Consider the following 19545-nt stretch of genomic DNA (forward strand, 5'->3'; position numbering starts at 1 on the left):
CGTGACTATATATACCAAGTCAGCAGAGATGACCTCTTTAAAATTTTACAGATGCAGCATCTTGGGCTGTCCATCCAAGCTGCTAAATGTAATTGTTTCCTTTCACAAAAATATGATGGGTACTAGCACCGTACTACTGTGCAGTTCAACGGTGCCTGTTCCGAAAGTTTCAGTATAAACAGCGGAGTTAAACAAGGATGTTTCCTGGCCCCAATCCTCTTTGGAAAACTATTTTCACTGCTAATTCACAACGCGTTTGACAAATCCACCGAAGGCTATCTCCATTCCAGATTTGATGGCTAACTCCTAAATATTGCCAGACTGAGGGTCATAACTAAAATCACAATCACCCTCGTATGAGATATGCTATTCGCAGACGATGCAGCGGTAGTGGCACACTCACAGGAGTAGCTTCAGTCACTAATGTCCCGCTTCTCTCAGGCCTTTAAAGAGTATGGCTTAACAATTAGCACGAAGAAAACAAGAAGAAAAGCTCACTACAGCGACCAAAATGGAGGTCTACAAGGCATGCGTTCTGAGTACGCTACTGTACGGCATTGAATCGTGGACCACCTACGCAAAGCAAGGGAGAAAACTAAACTCATTCCATCTGCGATGTCTCCGAAGGATCTTGAAAATCACATGGAAAGAAAGAGTGTGCAATACTGAGATCCTTACCCGAACAGGTATTCCCAGCATCGTTACAGCCCTCAGAGAACGCCGCCTGCGTTGGCTTGGACAATCGCATCCCGAAAGTCATTCTCTACGGACAACTCTCGACTGGTCGCCCCTACCTCCGTTACTTGGATGTAATTAAATGGAACCTCAAATCAGTGAACATCGATACTGATCATTGGGAAGACATAGCCCTAGACCGCACTAGATGGAGAGAGACAGTGACCAAGAAAGCTATGGAAAGCGAAAAAACATGGGCCTCAGCTCTTGAAGAAAAGTGTACCATAGGAAAAATGGTTGGCTCATCTACCACCAAAGTGAAAGCCACATTAACCTGCAATATAGGCCTAAGTGGACTGGAGTGTCTCTCCAAAATAGGGACCCACAGTCACATAAAAAAGTGTTCGAGATGAACCATAGTCGCTCTAAGACTGAAGGAGGCCAAAACATATTGATGGATGATCCGAAAATCTATATTGCGAATACTCTTTTGAGCGTACAGACATTGACCCGGAAGAACAAAAAGATTTAGGTTAAATAGAAACATTCATAGATTTGTGCTTCTAGTTACACATGTGTTACAAATAGACAACTTCGTTATTTCACTGCAAAATGGGCAAGAGAAAAAATATTGCTAATAACAACGTATCTGATAATGCTGCCGGTAGCGTACCTCAAAAGAGAGTACGGATTGAGAATCAAACCGAGTTAGATGAAGACGAGGGAGTAAATGGTGCCGTAACAATAAATGGTACTTTTAACTTTCAATACTTTGAATATTGATTGAAATTTTTGTAATGATGTTTCAATGTTTGATTGTTTAATTTGTTTGTATGACCATGGCATTGTATGTAAATGTTATAGATCTAAATCATGTAATGTAATGGCAATGCCTGGAATGGTAATCACAGTATTTTTGAGTAATGACTTCAGTAATGAGTAATGTCTACATTGTAATTGATTGTACCAACTCCAACTAAGCCTAAGACTACTACTCTGTCTGACTTACAATGTTCAAGTCTTAGAGTTGACTAGAGGTACTTACTTAGTTACTTGATGATTTATGTATTAGACTAACTAGGACTAGAATCTACTATCTAGAAATCTAGATTTAGATTATTGACTATTCTATAGATCTAAATTAGAATAAAAATATAATATAATCTTAATAGAGTCTATATATAAAACTTTTGCAGCATTTTATTAATGCGTGAATCAAGTAATAGATCAATATAGAGTACATATTACATATATATTATAATATATATATATATAATACTCTGAAAGCATTCAGCATAAACCCAGCCACCTGGGCGACAATGAGGAGCACATGACAGAGCATCTTGGCGTCGCGCTTTGAAAACTGGCGCACAAATTGTTGAGGAAAAGAGAACACTGCTGGCAGAAGAAAAGCTGGCCTATGATGACGCTAGCTCCAGCTGGAATAACCTGCCCAGTGTGCAGCCGAACATTCCGAGCTCACATAGGTCTCACCAGCCACAAAAGGAGGCACAAAGCCCTCAGCCCCCTGGATGACAAAAAGTGGTCATCATCGAACCACGATGGACTAACTATATATAATATACTATATATACATATATAATACTAGTACTGGAAAGAGAGCATTGATTATAGCATCGGTTATCTTATTTATCTATAGATCTAGATAATCTTGTTAATGATAATAAATAATATTTATTATAATATATTTATGAGTCTAGATGTAGAAAAATAATAAAATTGAAAGTTTTTAACTGTTAACAACTTTTGTCTAGATTCTACAAATTATAAATTAGAATATCTATAGTATGAGTCAAAATCTAGAATTAGATATTATATGCTGATACCTAAATTTATTAAAGAGGTTTAAAGATATATATATATAAATATATAGTAATATAGGTCTAGGTTTTAATTTGATCTATGATCTTGTTGAAATGTAGACTTATTTTTAAATTGAAATATGATCTAGAATCTCGTTAAACGTTGACTTATTTTTAAATTGAAAGTAATAATATATTTTAATCTAATTTTTTTCTATATTTCCAGCAATAAAAGTTAAAGCCTTTGCAGAAAATCGAGCATTGGAAATACAGGCACTTTCAGAAGTTGTTAAAAATGTTGGTGGTAATCATATGGCATTTCAAAAACTCCCTCGCCACATGCGTAGACGAGCTATGAGTTATAATTTTAAAAGAGTTCCAAGAAGACTTCATAGTGTTGTGCGAGCAGAGGTATCGTGAAATGAACAGTCATTTTTTTTTTAATTCATTAAGACCTAGAATTTTTAAATTCTTGACAAATTATGTTCTGGATGATCCAATCTAAGCCTTTTATTAACCCAGTTTTCAGTTTTATTAAATTATAATCAAGTCATAAGCAAAGAGAGATAACTTTAAAAAAAAATCACATTAAAAAATATTCATTATGTCTAGGTTAAAATACTAAATTTCTTTGGTTTGCTTTATATCAAGACCTGAAAATTGTTAAGAGAAATAAATAAATAGCTTTTCACTTTGGGTATTTAGGAAATTCTAAATGTATCTTTTCATTATGTACAAGACATGAAGAGCTCTGCCTATGCAAAAGTTTAAAAAAAAACTGCTTGTAACCTCCTATGACTTTGTACAACAATAGGAATAAAACTGATCACAAAATTCACATAAGGAGTTAATTAATAATAATTGAAATAGCAGATAATAATAATAATAATTGCGATAATTTAATCTCTACATTCATACTTTTTTTACATTATTATATCAGATTGAAAAGACCAAATCACCTGGTAAAGGTCCTAGTAGAAAGCACAGACGTCGACCTAAAAACTTGTTGTCTGAGTATGAAAGACGCAAACGCAGAGTTGAATGGCTTGAGACACACATTTGGCATGCAAAACGGTTTAAAATGCTTGAGAGGTGGGGCTGTAAACTTGCCCACCATCCTAATGACAAGAGTGGTAGGGCTTGCTATCGAGCCGTTCGTCATCATTGCGCAATGCAGGTAAGATGTGTTCATTTGTTAGTTAATATAGATTAAAAGAGAAACTTCTACTTTAGAATATAATTCTCTGTTTTTAAACATCGGATCCATATATGTCAGCGTGTTAAAGGTACTTTCCCTATCATTCCTACTATAATTTCACTGTTAATATAAAAGGTAATAGGAAAAGAAAAGTGTTGCCTGATGACATTCTAAGCCTATCATAGTAAGCTATAATAGTTGTGTGCCAACCAAGTCTTTATCCGAAGAGTAAAATTTAAGGTTAGGGCTCAAAGTGAAAATTAAAAAAAATAAATTATTAAACAAAATCAAAATTTAAATAGCATTAATAGAGGATTATATCTTATATTGTTCTTTAAGTTTGGAGATTTGACCTCATGAAACTATTTTGTCATCAGGATGTGTCCTTTGAGCATTATATACAGATCAAAGGTGAAAGGCAGCAGATCTTAAATGGTTTGACTCACTTGACTAGTCAGAAAACAGGTTTGTAATGGTTTTTTACTTTCATATTTGTACTGGTAATTGTATTAGTTCCAAATCCTGAGTTGATATACTAGTGAAGCTATTTTTTTAGCTGGTCATCTAATCAGTTTTAACCATAATTTTTCTAGGAATGAGGTAAACCTGTCTAAAATAAAATAATTCTCAAAGCTTTCATTGCATAAAATTATTAAGTGTATCTATGCATGTGCCATCTCCTTCCTTTCCCCAATCCTTTTTGGAATACAGTAGTTTTCATCCTTAGTATATATACAAAAATTATTTTACCTATATTAAGTTTTTTGCCACATTCACGTTAGTGTAGTTTTACTTGTTACTTAGGTTTTCTGCACACCTATAGCATATAAATAAATATTATTTACTCTTAAGAATTTTTTTTTTTGTTTTTAAGGGCTGACATTTGCCGCTAAGCTTACATCACATGGTACAAGGGAAGGGACTCTAACATTGTACTCATATGACAGTTATCCTTATAAAGCTATAGGTTCTGTAAAATTTCTGTGGCAGCCATGTTTTAATCAGGATGATCAGGATTCAACACTGTGGATATGCTGTCATAGATCTAGTTATGAGTTAGTTCTGTCTGAAGTGAAGAAATGTTTTGAGACAACAAGCCGAGCCTTGCATTCTGAAGAGAGAATAGAGACAAGCAATGTCATGGTCACACCGCTCAAAGGAGAGCTTGTCAAAATTAGACTTATTGGGCCTGCCTCTAACATGGTTCTGTCGGAAACCCTAAAACTATATGATGTTGCTGGATTCTTAGAAAAGGATGATGCCCGGCTTCAGTGCCCCAATGATGAAAGTTTGGAAGCTGGTGTAGAAGAGGATGATTCCGACTACAAAAGGCAATGGTGGAAGGGCTATTACAAAAAGGAGAATGCCCTTAATGTTATCAGTGATCAGTCCCAAGTGTTGGAACAGCTAATAAAGTGTCATTCACCAGGTGAAGCCCCCAATAATTGTGTCATTGGACTGACTGTAAGGGATCCAAGATTGTTGCTGCCTCCCAAGAGAACAAAAGTATCTGTTGTCAATAGGGGTAAGTAATTCTATAAAATCACAAATTTGACAGTACTTGTAGTTTCAACATTTTTTTTCCCTAATGTTTAAGGAATGATGAGATATTTGTTCAAACTGGGTAGCTCAGAAGGCAGAGCGCTGGTAATTATGCCAGAGGTCACAGGTTCGATTCCTGTCCCAGTTATAAATCCATCATTTTTTTGTTTTAGCATAGATAAAAGTATAAATAATTTTTTAAGGGTCTTTTTGTCAGCTTGTTTTTCTTAAAGCTCTACAAATTATAAAAAGTTTTTTTAAATTTAGATTACACAACTATTGTCATAAGTAATAACACAGTTTGTTTTTATAGGTAACTTAACTACTAGCTTACCTAATGAATTATTTACTGAGTCTGTTGCAAGCAGTGCATTATGGGATGCCACTGTCAGAAACCTGGTAAAAACAACTAAAATATCTGAGCACAAATTGAATGAGATGAGGAGTCACAACCAGATACCAGGTAGTAGGCTTTTAAATAAATTCTTTGTTATTGTTAAGTCACTCGTCAGAATAGTACAAAAGAAGTTTAAATTGGCTTTTTGTGTTCCTAGAAACAATGTGGTGAACACCCAATAGTTTAAACCACATCAATTCATAGCAATTTAGGGGAAAACTCTATTATTAATTAAGCTGCTCAATCTCAGCCCACTCTAAATTTTATACCTCTCAAATCCCGATTAAAGGGAGATAGCTCTGCAAGAAATATAAAGAATTGATCTCCATTGATAATATAATGAATGTAACTGCAATACTACCAGCATTGATTACTTCTAATATAACTCAAAAATTTTATAAATAAAACTTTCAATGTGCACTTGTGACACAGTGCTTGAACTACAATTTTCAAAAACCAACTTGGTCTTGGACCAAGGCTTGAAAGCAATATTAGAGTAATGCATAGTCTTATAAGTAAGTCACTGCTTTCATTTTCCTATTATTTTAAGGTAAACATCTCATTTAGATTATTTAAATCTTGAAATAGTTTATTTTGTTCATGTTGACCCAGTGCCACGATTTAGAGATTTTGTGGAAATTCAAAGGCTAACGCAAAACTGAAAATGTTTAATTTTCAATCATTGGTATTCAAAATAAATTTACAGTACGTTCCCTTGGCCTCTATAGCAAGATTTTAATTTCATAGGTTGCTGTATTGCAGTTTGTAGACCATTTGTTGAGTGGCCTTTTTTTTTTTTTTTTGGACGTAATTTGATGGTCGTTATCATGCTATGGAATTGAAATTAAATTGGTTAAAAGAAATGGTGCCTGATTGTGTGACATGAGCTCTGGGTTGTTTTTCTTGACGGTTCCAGGGTTGAATCCTGCCCAAAGGTTTAGGCTAGGTTGTATTAATCTTAAAGCAACATCCAAAATATATAAAACTAACAAATTTCTTTTAAGCCTGTATTTAAATGATTAATTACATCAAGTCAGATAAGAATCAGCTGTGAGTTGCTTTTATTACATTAGTCTTGCATCGTCTACCACTCAAGTTAGAAGGTAGCTAGTATGCATTCTTAGAAAGAAATATAGCTTTCTTTTTGTTTCATTTCCCACATTATTGAACAAAAAAATAATTTTTCTTACAAGATTTGTTTTTATTACCTTAAGGGCAAGTAATATTACATGTCTTTTAAAGTATTCCTCTTTTTTTTTTAACTCTTGTTTAATACTCTTCTTGCATCAGGCTCAACATTGGATCTTGGTGAAATGGAATCTGCAATACCTGTTATCCTCATTCAGCGGCCAGGTGCAGCTTCCATGAACCACCAGAGTTCTGTGCCTTCGGGGTTCTCAAGTGGCTGGGATTTGATTTTACCTGCTGGCTGGGCTATGGCCTTCTGGATAGCTTTGGTGTACAGAGGTGCTAGAGTTGGCGGGCTGCAAGAGGCTCGCAATATAGATCTCCTGGCTAAGAAGTTGTCAACACCATGGGACTACCCAGACACATCATCTGGTCAAGATGAGCTTTTGGGTCAGTCAAAGGAACTTGAGTTAAAATATAACCGCAGACCACCAGCTAAAAGGCCTAACTACGTCAAGCTGGGTATCCCTTCACCATTTTATTTTCAGTTTGAGAAACTTGTGGGAGACTGGTATCAGCATTTATATAGCTCTTGTTTAGACTTGTCAGATAAAGGAAAGTACTTTGTTTTAAGGGATAAGAAGATTCTTAATCTTCTCAATTCAGCCTTGACACAAACTAAAAAGTTTCTGGAAGAAAAAAGAAAAACACCTAAAGGTATGGGTAAAGCAGTTCCTTCAGGCGGAGGTCATAGTTCATTGTTGAAAGCAATAGCTGTTGACTCAACTGATCAGATTGCCTCAGCTCTAGTGGCTGTTCATGTCAAACTTATCAAACGTGGTGTGCCTACAATGAACAGCCACATTTGTCTTCCAAATGCTAGTGACTTAAGCATGTTGGTGAAGAAGTGTAATAATCCAGAACCTGTGGAGAAAAAACACCCAGATCCCTTCAGGAAACAAAGAAAGGAGATGAAGAAAAAGAAGGGAAATAAAAAATTGAAGTCAAAGGAAGAAATTAATTCCCAAAATAGCATAACCCAGTCATCTCATTGTTCAGTTAGCTCTGAGCCTGAGGGTCAAAATAAGAAAGTTGAAGGTGCCGATGTAACATCATACAAGTCTCATTCAACATTATCCAACTATAATTTAGTGGATTGCACAACTCGGCAAATTGCTGGCTTTGTGACTTATGGGGCATACAGCTTGGCAGCTGGCCATGGCATGGGGATTGGCTTCTGTTCTGTATTGGCATTGCTACAACTGATAGAAGATCAACAGAATTGTCAATCTTGTACAATTTTAAGCCGAAGGCCTAGTTCTCTTCAGTATAGATTTGGTTCTATATCTCTTATTGTTTGAATGTGTTAGTCACATTTGGATCAGTACTATTTAAAGTTTCTGTTAAGTCTTGTTTTCATCATTCATGTGATGTTGAGACGTGAAAAAAAAATATATGACCAATAAATATTTTCAATTCTAAACATTTTTTGTAGCAAATTTTGCTAAAAAAAATATTTTAAAAAATATGTAGTCTATAATTTTTTCATAAATCTCATGCATACCAATGGTACATGTATAAATAATAAAACTATTTAAATTGAATAACTATTTTTTTGTCCTATAATCTTTCATTTAGCAATTTCATGATTAGAATGTGATATTTAATAACAAAATGTATGGACTTGTGGATATTCAAAGAGAATAAACTTTAAAAAATTTATATTGGACTTAATTGCTTTATTGTTACAAAGATAACTTTAAATTACTAGCTCATTTTACCTCTGGTCTCACCATCTTTCTTGCATGATAAATGGTACTTGAAAAAAATATTTTTATTGTTATGCTTTAAATAAATATAATAATAAGGCATTATCTTTGAGTCGGTTGATTCAAGAAGAGCTATTTCATGAAAGATGCCTTTCCAAAACACTCACGATTCTTAAAGATAACATGCTTCCATTAAACCACTGTTACATAAGATCTGAACGAAGTGGTCGTCTCCTTTCCATTAGAACTAAAACAGAAAGATTTAAAAACTCCTCCATGCCACTTTCAATCAGAGTGTTACAAGATCATCTGTCGTCATCGAGAAGTACATAGAAGTCTAATTTATAAAGCGATGGTTATGAGTGTATATGTGTTTTGGTGTCTGAATGTTGTTCGTATTTGCATCTATATTGTTATTGTACAGTAGTTACGCTGAGGTTGTCAATTGTAGTTAAACTATAATTTCCATTTGATTGGATCAATAAAAATTATCTTAAGAAAGAGTGCAGACCTAGCTATATGGCCTATTTTGCTACACTTAGTGCAGACTAAGGATTTGTCAGCTGAGATCCTTCTGCCAACTATCAGTTTCCCTTGAGTGTGATGTGCAATCATAGTAAGATAAGTCACTGCAACACAACAATAACTTGAACTATAATTCCTTAACACAATATCTGATATGCACAGGCACAGAAGTTTCTTTGAATATCTACTAGATGTAGGTTATATTAACTTAAATAATTGCCTAAAAAGAGGAACTTGAAGAAGTGATTTCAGACCATGTTTGTATAGGTCAGTCATCACTGACATTTACAAAGTCCCATCACTCTCGGAGAAAAGTTGAGAAACATGGTAAAGTAGAGATCTAAGTTCTAAAGGAAAGCATGATAATGAACTGCGATACCTAACCTTACAAATATGGAACCAAGTGATTTACACGCTCAGCCAGAAATAAATGAATTTTATAAGTGCCCCTACAACAGTTGTGGTAAACAGTTTCGACGAAAGGACAGATTAGAAATTCATGCTAGGTCCCATACAGGAGAGGTTAGTGAAACTTCGTGCGGTTAGTCACACAGTCACACAGCTACTCTGGCTAGCCTGCCTAGTGCCTAGATCTATATTATATATAGACTCTACTGACTCTAGATATGATTATGAGTTAACTGATTGGTTAGTTAAATTCAGAAATATTTTCAAATATTACTATTAAAGTAAAGTATTATTACTGCCCGACTAAAACTTACTAAAAGTCTAATTAAGACTAGACTAATTAGATCTACACTACATTCTACATAGCTACGACATAGTAATATCTAGATCTAAAATTATAATTAGTATTACTATTAGATCTAATAGTATAGTATTATAATATAAATATTCTAATTATAGCCATTATAGATCTAGATTTAGTTAAGTAGTGTAAACTAATAATGTTACTATTTTGTTACTCAACACATAGACATTTTTAATAATGATGTTGACATAGTGACATGACATAGTAAATGATAGTGTAGTGACTAGTTACTAGTAGTACATACATTCATTATTCATACAGTACTACAGTAACAGCTTGATAATCGACTTCTGTTCTGTAGCTCTGGCTCTGTATTAGTAGCGTTGCTTTAACTGATTGACTGATAGATCTAGAAGTTTAGAAGAACATCAACAGAATTGTCAATATTCAGTACAATTTTAAGCCAAAGTCCAAGGCAGCCTAGTAAGACCTAGTTCTTTTCAGTACAGACTACAGTACAGTATCTCACTAATCTCAGTCTAGTCACTCTAGATCTATTCTATATTCAGTACATTTGAGTAGATCTATATCTAGTGATGGGAACTAAACTAAATTTTTTTAGTTAAACTAAAACCAAGTTTGAACTAAAAAAAAGTAATTAAACTTTTAGTTAATCACAAATTGAAAAAATTAGTTAAACTAAACTAAGAAACTTTACAAACTATTTTGACCTTTTTTAAGGACGAAGCAGCTAAACATGAAAAATATAAAGCACAACCAATCTCTTTAGCAAAATGTAATAAACATTTATTTGTGCACATGAAACAAGATTTAAATGTCTTTATGGGATAGATGTAGATCTTAATAGAATCACTAGAATTAGAATACTATTATAGAAAGAAATTAGAAGTAATTGTCCAAGTTCTAATATAAGTTACCTTTAGATAGTGATGGGCGAAATTAGTTGAAACATTGTTATTTTCATAAACTTCAGCTATTTTTTAACGTTATGTATTTCATTTTCCGGTTATTGTGTTGGATACATGATGTATTATTATTTTATTAAAAGTTCTATCATTTTTAAGAAATTCACAAAATGTTACATTAAAGTTTCAAAAATGCGTCGACGAAATAGATCTAGATCTATTTTATTACTTAGAAACCAAATTTAACAATGAAAGGGCGGGGTAAGACACATTTGGCCTGTGTAACTGTAAGAGTAGATCTCGATTTATCCTTGACTATCAGATGTGTTATTTGTTCGCTAAACAACTCAAGCCTATTACGCACAAGGAAAACACATGGCAGTCTTTTTATCTTTTATAACAACTAGTCGACATATCGACTACACACTAGCCCTAGAGCTATCTGACCACCAATACACACACTCAAGTTCAAGCTTGTTTACTTTTGGGCAGAGAGGAAAAGGGGGGGGGGGGATGAAAGTGTTACTTTTTTTTCTAGGACTGGTTACCCGAACGCTAAGAACTGTAAGTGTAGTCATTCATTGTAGATCAAGAAATCTTGATCTCAGTATGGCAGATTATAGGTCAACGCTTCGGTACCTTCTATCAAAGGTTTAACTATTTGTTTTAGTTGAAACTATTAAAAAAAATTATCTGTAGATTCTCCTGTTATTAACAAATTATAGTTTAGCGCTAATGAGTAAATTGAAACCACTAAATATTGACTTAAAACGCTTCAGATTCCCACTACAAACTAACTAAAACTAAGCACGGTGCGCGTTGTATACACACAACCACGTGACTCGGGGGGAATACGAAACTACCTAGATCTATATTATTGACTTATAATTTTAAATTTACATCTAGATCTAAGACTACTAAGAGTTAGACTCTACTTAAGCCTAGAGACTAAAATAATTAAATATAGACTATTATGACTATAGTAGTCTAGACTAATTCTAATACTAATAGACTAGACGTCACTAGACTCTAGATCTATCTACTAGTAAAAAGTTTTAAAATAAAATAGAAAGAGTCGACATTTCTTTTAGATCTATAGTAAAGCAAAATTCTTTGTCTGCAACTATACAGGAACACACTGGTGTTTAAAAAAAAAAGCAACAAAATGTAGATCAATAGAAGCAAGGAATTATCAGGATTTATCAAGCAGCGAAACTTGCTAGAATATAATGAACACGTTTATTTTTCTCGCCTTTCAAATACATTGAATTGGCGGGAATAGCGACCATTATAGGGTAATGGTCAAAAGGCTTTCTAGTGACCTGTGCACCCTCTAGTTATTTCTCCTCTCTATTATTTATTACATATATTCTCCAAATTACATAGATCTAAATATTTATTGGTATGTCTGTTTAAAAAGTTTGTAAAATTTGTAATTAAACTTTTTAGTTTGTAACTAAAAAAAATTAATTAAACTAGGATTTTAACTAAACTTTTTTTTTTTTAATTAAACTTTGGCCTTAACTAATTTTTTTTAGTTAAACTAAAAGTTGGCAACTTTTTAGTTAACTTTTGCCCATCACTATCTATATCATAGTATATCAATCATCTTCTATTCTATTACTAATTAGATATCTAGATTTTATCTAGATCTAGATCTAACCAAATCTGAGTAATAAATTAACACTCACTGATTACAGCAGGTGTCAATAAAAATTATAGATCTACTAGGAAATTCTAGTCTAGAATCTAGATCTTATCAAATCTAGGGATTTTAAAACTAGCCTAATATTTAGTAAATTAAGTGTAGCCTACTTATTCATTAATTAGACCTTCTCATCTATGGGGCAGATTATGTTAAGATCTATAGATTGCTGATGGTTTATGAGGGTATTATGTGGCAAGCACACATTACTTTCCCCAATGGCAGGTACCCTAAAAGTTGGGTGGACTTAGGGACATCCTAAATATCTAGTTATTCACAATCCTAATTTTCTATTTATTTGAAACAGATTAGACTCAATTCATTTAGGTTTGCCCCATTAAAGACACAGTTCTGTGATGTAAATTCTTATTGATAAAAATCACTTAAAATAATTTGGGTACCAACTGGATCACCTAGTGTTTGACTTCAAGCTGTAGCAGTTTCGGAAAATGATTTCTTAACTATTATTCTCTTTTCTTTAATGGAGCATAAATTATTTTCAGTTAAGAAAGCATTTTTCTTTGTTGTGAAGTAAATGACATCATTTTATTTTAAATATCCATTGATAAATCACATACATGTTTAATTTTAGAAACCTTTTGTGTGCGCTTATGAAGGCTGTGAGAAATCCTATGCCAGAGCACAGCATCTTTCACGACACACCAAAAGAACTCATGACAGCAACTACAAGGAAAGTTTAAAGCTAGAGTAAGTTAAAAAAAATACTTAAAATTAATGGTTAATATTTTTTCTCCTTGTGCAGAAACAAGTTTAGTGTCTTCCAAACTATGGAGTTTTAGATTTAAAGCAGTTCTATTTTTTTTAAATTTTTTTTTTGCTTTATTTCATGAACTACAGCTTTAGAACTTTCGACTTTTCAACATGTATATATTTATACATTACTGAGACCTCTGTTTTTTTTGTGTTTTTTTTTAAGATGTACAGAGTGCCATCTACTGCTAGCAAATCAAACTAGTTTGAGCAATCACAGGGAAAGAGCTCATAACATTTCATCAAAAAGAAAATTATTTGAGGTGAATTCAATCTTTATAATCATCCTGTACTAAATAAAACCTTTTTTTCTGAATGTGCTTTTGTATTTCAAGCTATTGTTCACTTCTATGCTTTCTAATTGTAGTGTACTGAAGAAAATTGCACAGAAAAATTCCACAAGAAAAAACAACTGGTCGTTCATAAGTTGACACACTGCCCCCAGTTAGTACTAGCCAATAAATGTCACAGGTGGGTCAAGTATTATTTGGTACATTTTTTTTTTTTATTTAATTACAGTCCTTTGAATTCAATTATTTTTTAAATGATGAACTGTCAAATTCATGAATGAAAGTTTGTAATAACTAATTGGCTAATTGAATGGTTTTTTTATTTATTAAACTAGGAGTGCTTGGTGTCGTTGGCTTGGTGAAACTATTCTTTTCCTAAAAAACAAAAGTCTAGAAAATAATTTGTCACTTTCTAGATTAGGAACTTGGTGTTTTTTTTTTTTTTCTAATGTAACTCTGCAGAAGAGTTATGGAAAATAAAGATGGCAACAAAGCTGAACTTGGTTACTTTAATCTTTGGGACTTTTTGAAGTTATTAACAAATGTCATATTTTGCAAAAAATGTCATGAAAAAAATTTTTTTTTGACTTGCTTGTTTACTTGTTATTTTTTAAAGATGGTTATGTCTTTAGTGAAAAAGATAATTGTATATCTCTCCCCCTTACCTAAAGTAATCATTAGACATAATCTCCTTTTTTTTTTAAAGATAAGTTTTTACATCTTGGAAAGACGGTAAAGCATTTTTTTTTATGTCATACACAATAAAATGAAATGACTGTTTGCAATGTTTGCTATCCATTGCTTTATTTCAGATGTACTTATGAAGGATGCAGTAAAACCTTCAGCTTTCCTAATAAATTAAAGCATCATTTGAAAACACATGAAGGTAGCTGAAGAAAAGATTTTTTAAAACTAACAGTGCTGTCCTAATAAATTTTCATTTGTATTGCTGACATGTAAAAATCCCACTTGGTGTGTGTAAAAACTCGACTTTGTACTTTCAGGTTATCCTTGCAATGTTCAAGAATGTAGTCGAGTTTTTCCTAATTGGTCTGCATTAAGAAAACACAAAGCAGCGGATCATTCTCAAGGTACATTTCATGTTTTACTTTCTTTCAATCTTTGAACTGATCCTATTGTTACCACTAGTTGAATATAAATAGTAGCTATAAATAGTTACCTAGTCGTATGGTATGTACTATGGACTGTTGTCTTGATTGTCCTGGGCTTAAACCCTGCCTGTCATCATTCCTTGCCATCCTGGAGAATTGGGCTAGGATGTAATAATGTTCAATTCTGAAGAGATATGAAACATATAAAACAAAACTATTACAAAATGTCCCCCAAAATTGTAAAATCTTTTATTTGTTACAGATTTTTCAAATTGATTGTTAATTTTTATTTTGATTTGTTGGCATTACTTTTGTTTCAAAGAGGGAATAATTGACTTAAAAAAATGTTTCAGAACATTTGCCAGCCTATTCATGTCTCATTTGTAACTCTATAAAGTAAAAAAAAAATATTAAAAAAAAATTGACTCTACAGCCATCTTTGTGTAAACAGAAAGTACAATCATGCTTTTCTTAACTTTCCAAGTAGTAGATTCAGACTTTAATCTTAACTCTGTCTCTTGGCCTTTTCTAAAAGTTTACTGGCAGCATTATACTACTTTTCACATTCTAATACATATTAACTTATAATGTTGCTTGTGTTTCCTTAGTGCCCACGTGTACCATATGCCAAGCTACCTTCAAACAGAAGTCTAACTTGACGCAACACATTAAAATACATGCTACAACCAGGGAACCATTGATGTGCCCTATAGAGAACTGTGGCAGAATTTTTTTTTACAAGAAGAATGTTCAGCAGCATATCCAAGAGTACCATGAAGGCATTAATATATGGAAGTCTAGGAAACAGCGCAAATCAATTGGAACTCAAAAGGTACTTAGTATTGAGGATGTGTATTTGATACTGTATACATTGATAAATATTTCATCTACAGTCTTCTTCAGTTGAGAAGCGGCTACGGATCTTCTCATAAAAATGAGGTGAAAGCCTGGGTATTAGCTATGTTAGGAATGATGTTGTCCACACTGATGTGTCACAAGTAATAGCAAGTGTCAATATAGTTTGGGTTTAGCAGGGTTTAGCACTGTTTGTTGGAAAATGCCTAAGAGTTCTGGTACCTGGTTTTTCCTCCCGAAGTTCTTCTTCTTCTTCATCGTTCTCATTGTTATGTTGGAGTGTTCATATGACTAGACCAATACATGAGATGAACTGCGCAGTGGTTTCCAAATCAGGGAGCTCTCCATATAGTTTTCTTTCTATTGGGGTGATTTGGGGCCAATGTCTTAAATGGGCCTCTTGGTAGAGAGAGCAGTTTTGGAGGAAGTGGTCGGCATTTTCTGGTGATACTCCACATGGGCAGATTTCACTGGTTCCAATTTTGAGCTTCCGGAACATGTGTTGTCGCATTCTGTTGTGTCCGGTCCTGAGTCGAAAGATTAGACGTTGGTCTTGTCGGGATAGCTTATAGTAAGCATCATCTTTCTTGTGATTTGGATGGGAGCTCGTCCATTTCTCATTTATTTTATCTGCAATTAATTTCTTCATTTCTTCTGGATAGAGTGCAGAGTTTACTTGTGAGTTTGTTCTCCCACTCTTGGCGAGTGTGTCAGCCTTCTCATTTCCTGCTAGTTGTATGTGAGCTGGTATCCATTGAATAACAGTTTTTTTGCTGTTGTGGTTGAGCTTTGTGAGTGCTGTTCTGAGGTTTTTAATATAAGGGGAATCAGAGTTTTGCAGGCTTTGGAGGGTTGTTTTTGCGTCTGTTAGAAAGACAATCTGACTGTGAGGGGAACTTGGATGATTTGCTAGCATGGTAGCAGCTAGTGCTAGTGCTTCCCTTTCTGCTCTGTGACTGTCAGAGAGCTCTCCAGTTGCAAAGGATTTTTCTAGTTTTCCTCCATCTGGCCATTCGATAAGTATTCCAGCTCCTCCATTTGTGGTGGCTTTATGGGATGAGCCATCCGTGTAAACTCTGATCCACTGATTGCTAGGGTAATTGGTATGTAGAAAACAGTTCACTATTTCCTTGAGCTCTGTTGGTCTGTAATCAGATTTTCTTTTTATGTTTTCAATATGGTCCCTTATAGTAGGAAGAGGGCTTTCGTCCCAGGGTGGAGATTCATTATAGTGTATCGAGGATTCCAGAGTAATTTTTTCAAGTTGGTGTTTCTTTTTTAGGTTTAGAGATTCCTGTATGAAATTGGTCCTTTTGAGACGGTTTTTTGTGCCAGTTTTGTGGATTTTTGTTCTGAGTGGGTGCCTCTCCAAGGTTTCCAATTTAGTGAATTGGGAAAGGATTTTTATTTCTCTTCTTTCATCCAGAGAGATCAGGGCAGCAGTTTCCTCCATAGCTCTTATGGGTGTTGTTTTGAAGTCCCGAAGTCTTTCACATGTTTTGGTATAGCCACAAGGCCCCAGAGGTTTGGATTCAGATTTTTCCTTCGGCTTGGTGGGTAGCTAGCCAGGTCTAGCAAACCCCTCCTGCCCAAAAGTTACTGGTTTAGGCTCAAGTTGCTCACCATTGCCCCTTCTCCTTTCAGTGATAATAGTTCCACCAGACCCAATATCTGAGACACATGTGAAGGTCAGGCTTTGGACTGGTTGTCAGAGGCTATTAGCGGAGGCCATTGGAAGTATTTTATTGGTAATAACACCCTTAGGGAACTTTATGTGCTTTAAAGTGATTATTCAAAGAATATTTATTGTGATGTACACATTATTTCAGAAACGTAAAGTCCCCAAGAAAAAGCCTTTAGCAGTTCTATTGACGGGAGTGGATGAAACTGATCTGGTGAGTGTATTTCTAAAATTAGAAAATATTTAATTTTAAAGTGGTGTTTGCCAACTTGCATGTGGTGCAAGCCTAGACATTGAAATTTTCTTCAGGAAACTGGTGTCCTGTACATGCTTCAAAGGACTGCATAGTGTGTTTTTAAAGAGTGTTTAATCTTATTTTAATAATTTTTTTATGCATTTAATTTATAAAAGGGTTTGTTTGATTGGGTTTATGTTTTGGATATTAACAAGATTTCCAATTGTACTACCATTAATTAGTTTTGAATATCTAGTTCTTTCAGAGAGCTAATTAGCTTCTTAATACTATATTGATTCTGTTGATTCTTACTATTTAACCTATAAGTACAGACAGATAGCTATGTAAAACACAAGATATAATAGAGGTTTGACTGTATAAATATGATAATACTAGTCGGATATGACCCGCAGACTGGAGGCCTTAGTTTGGGTGTAATGGATCTATTGATTGGATTTAGATCTTTGTCAAACATGGCAAATATTCCTTTCACATGTTTAAAAAAATTTGCCACGAAAATAAAAGTAGAGTGTGAAAATGGGTTTACCAGGTCAGCCGACATATTCAAATAAAAAATAAAATACTGTGATGTACCCGATTTGTTAAAAAGTTTCACTCTTTAATAGTGATAAATTTAGGTATTTTATTTTATTTTTGGGGCCCCCAGGTTTTGGGAGGAACATACATAACTACAGTCTCTGCCATGATTTAAGAAATGTGTTTGCCAAGTTTTATCAAGATTGGTCAAACGATTTTGATTTCTATGCGGGACATACATACATACATACATACTTATATTCTTCTTTATATTATAGATAATACATTTTGCTTGTTACTAATCATTTGACAGAATAGCTTGAACATAAAAGAATCAATGGCAGCTAAAGAAGTAGCTGTACAGGAAAAAACAACCAAGACATCTTTAAAAGATGATTTGAGCTATGAAAATGAAACTGGTGATATATCTGTGATAGGTGACAGTAGTACTGACAACTTACTTAAGGTACCCAACCATTTAACCTCAGCATGTAATGACTTAGACACATCTAGTAGTTGTGTATTACAAAATGAAAGATATATATTTATGGTAGATACTATGGAAATAGTTAGCTAGATACTGTATCAATGTAGGTTTGCCAATTTGTTGAATGTTGATTTGGTTTCTAGTCTTCCTGTTCGGTTAATACTTGCACAGTATAAATTGTGTGAATGTCTGCATTGGTTTTTGCAATAATCTTTATGCTGTCTTGATATTTTAATAGTGTAACAGTGTGCTGTAAGCCACAATATTTTAGTTGTTTTAATAAGTTTATTGTTGTTTTTGTTTTCTGTATTGAATGAAATAAAGACAAATAGTCTTTAAATGAGAATATCTTGTATCTATTATCTTTTTAATTGGATATTGAGATGTATGTCTTAATTTAACACTTCTTTGAAGATGGGATCTGTGTTCTTATCTGTCCCTTGACATTCCCCCTTTCATTGTAACTTGAAGTAAGACTTTAGACAGTGAGTCATTGTCTTACAATATGACCTCACCACCTCAGCTTTCGCCTCTTCACAGTATTGAGGAGTTCCTCCTTTTTGCCAGTCAGAGTGTTCCCTTGTAACTCAATTGTTTTCTTTTCTTGGTATCTGATACCCATCATTTTTCTGTAGCATTTACTCTCATTTACTCTTCTCTCGGTCACAGCATTCAATGTCCAACTTCCACAACCATGTAGAATTAGAGATTACAAGCGAAAAACAAAGCTTTAATTTTACTGGAAAGCTGATGTTACTCTTTCAGATTTTCTCATTGCAGCAGTTGTCTAGCTTAAACAGGGTTTTATCTAATTTTATTGATGCTCCATCTTTTGAAGTAAGTTATTGTATCTGGTCTGCATTTTTCCGTGTTAATATATGTAAAATCTTAATCTATTTTCAAATAACACTATGCATTACTGTAAAACTGAGATTATGTTTACAATAAAGTTTTTTTTTGTATGTACAACAAATCAAAGGATTTATTTTCATACTCTTTGTGTTATGTCATTTTATAAAGAATTTTTTTTTCTCAAAATATATTTTAAACGTTCATATCTTTAAGACTTTTGAAATTAAAATTCATTGTAATCAGTTAATAAATAAAAATGTTAAAAAAAATAAATTATTAGTGTTTCTAAAAAAAAAAATAATTTTATAATATATTAATATTTTAC

The 19545-nt window shown here is 33.6% G+C and overlaps 2 protein-coding genes across 3 annotated transcripts; both read left to right on the forward strand.

Moving 5' to 3' along the window:
- Positions 1-1209: 1209 nt before the first annotated feature.
- LOC106057668 (ribonucleases P/MRP protein subunit POP1-like) lies at positions 1210-8500 on the forward strand. Its single transcript, XM_013214979.2, has 7 exons — positions 1210-1426; positions 2725-2909; positions 3439-3675; positions 4074-4161; positions 4571-5221; positions 5552-5701; positions 6926-8500. The coding sequence occupies exons 1-7, from the start codon at positions 1288-1290 to the stop codon at positions 8122-8124; spliced, it is 2649 nt and encodes an 882-aa protein (XP_013070433.2). The 5' UTR covers positions 1210-1287; the 3' UTR covers positions 8125-8500.
- Positions 8501-9384: 884 nt separating this feature from the next.
- On the forward strand, positions 9385-19462 carry LOC106057669 (transcription factor IIIA-like). Of its 2 annotated transcripts, none has more exons than XM_013214980.2 (9): positions 9385-9579; positions 12993-13108; positions 13338-13434; positions 13539-13642; positions 14274-14347; positions 14466-14552; positions 15182-15405; positions 17258-17323; positions 18195-19462. In XM_013214980.2, exons 1-9 carry the CDS (start codon positions 9451-9453, stop codon positions 18456-18458), a joined length of 1161 nt encoding a protein of 386 aa, XP_013070434.2. In that variant the 5' UTR covers positions 9385-9450; the 3' UTR covers positions 18459-19462. The 2 variants fall into 2 exon arrangements, with proteins under 2 accessions (XP_013070434.2, XP_055886572.1); XM_056030597.1 differs by having other exon boundaries at positions 18200-18378.
- The last annotated feature ends 83 nt before the right edge of the window (positions 19463-19545 follow it).

This window comes from Biomphalaria glabrata, chromosome 5, assembly GCF_947242115.1.
Source record: "Biomphalaria glabrata chromosome 5, xgBioGlab47.1, whole genome shotgun sequence".
NCBI lineage: Eukaryota > Metazoa > Mollusca > Gastropoda > Planorbidae > Biomphalaria > Biomphalaria glabrata.

Excerpts from the sequence above, each read along its gene's own strand:
- LOC106057668 (XM_013214979.2), top strand. The coding sequence starts at position 1,288 with ATGGGCAAGAGAAAAAATATTGCTAATAACAACGTATCTGATAATGCT. Across the intron at positions 4,162-4,570 it reads CTTGACTAGTCAGAAAACAG|GGCTGACATTTGCCGCTAAG; the intron begins GTTTGTAATGGT and ends TTTGTTTTTAAG. Across the intron at positions 5,222-5,551 it reads AGTATCTGTTGTCAATAGGG|GTAACTTAACTACTAGCTTA; the intron begins GTAAGTAATTCT and ends TTGTTTTTATAG.
- LOC106057669 (XM_013214980.2), top strand. The coding sequence starts at position 9,451 with ATGGAACCAAGTGATTTACACGCTCAGCCAGAAATAAATGAATTTTAT. Across the intron at positions 9,580-12,992 it reads CTAGGTCCCATACAGGAGAG|AAACCTTTTGTGTGCGCTTA; the intron begins GTTAGTGAAACT and ends GTTTAATTTTAG. Across the intron at positions 13,109-13,337 it reads AAGGAAAGTTTAAAGCTAGA|ATGTACAGAGTGCCATCTAC; the intron begins GTAAGTTAAAAA and ends TTTTTTTTTAAG.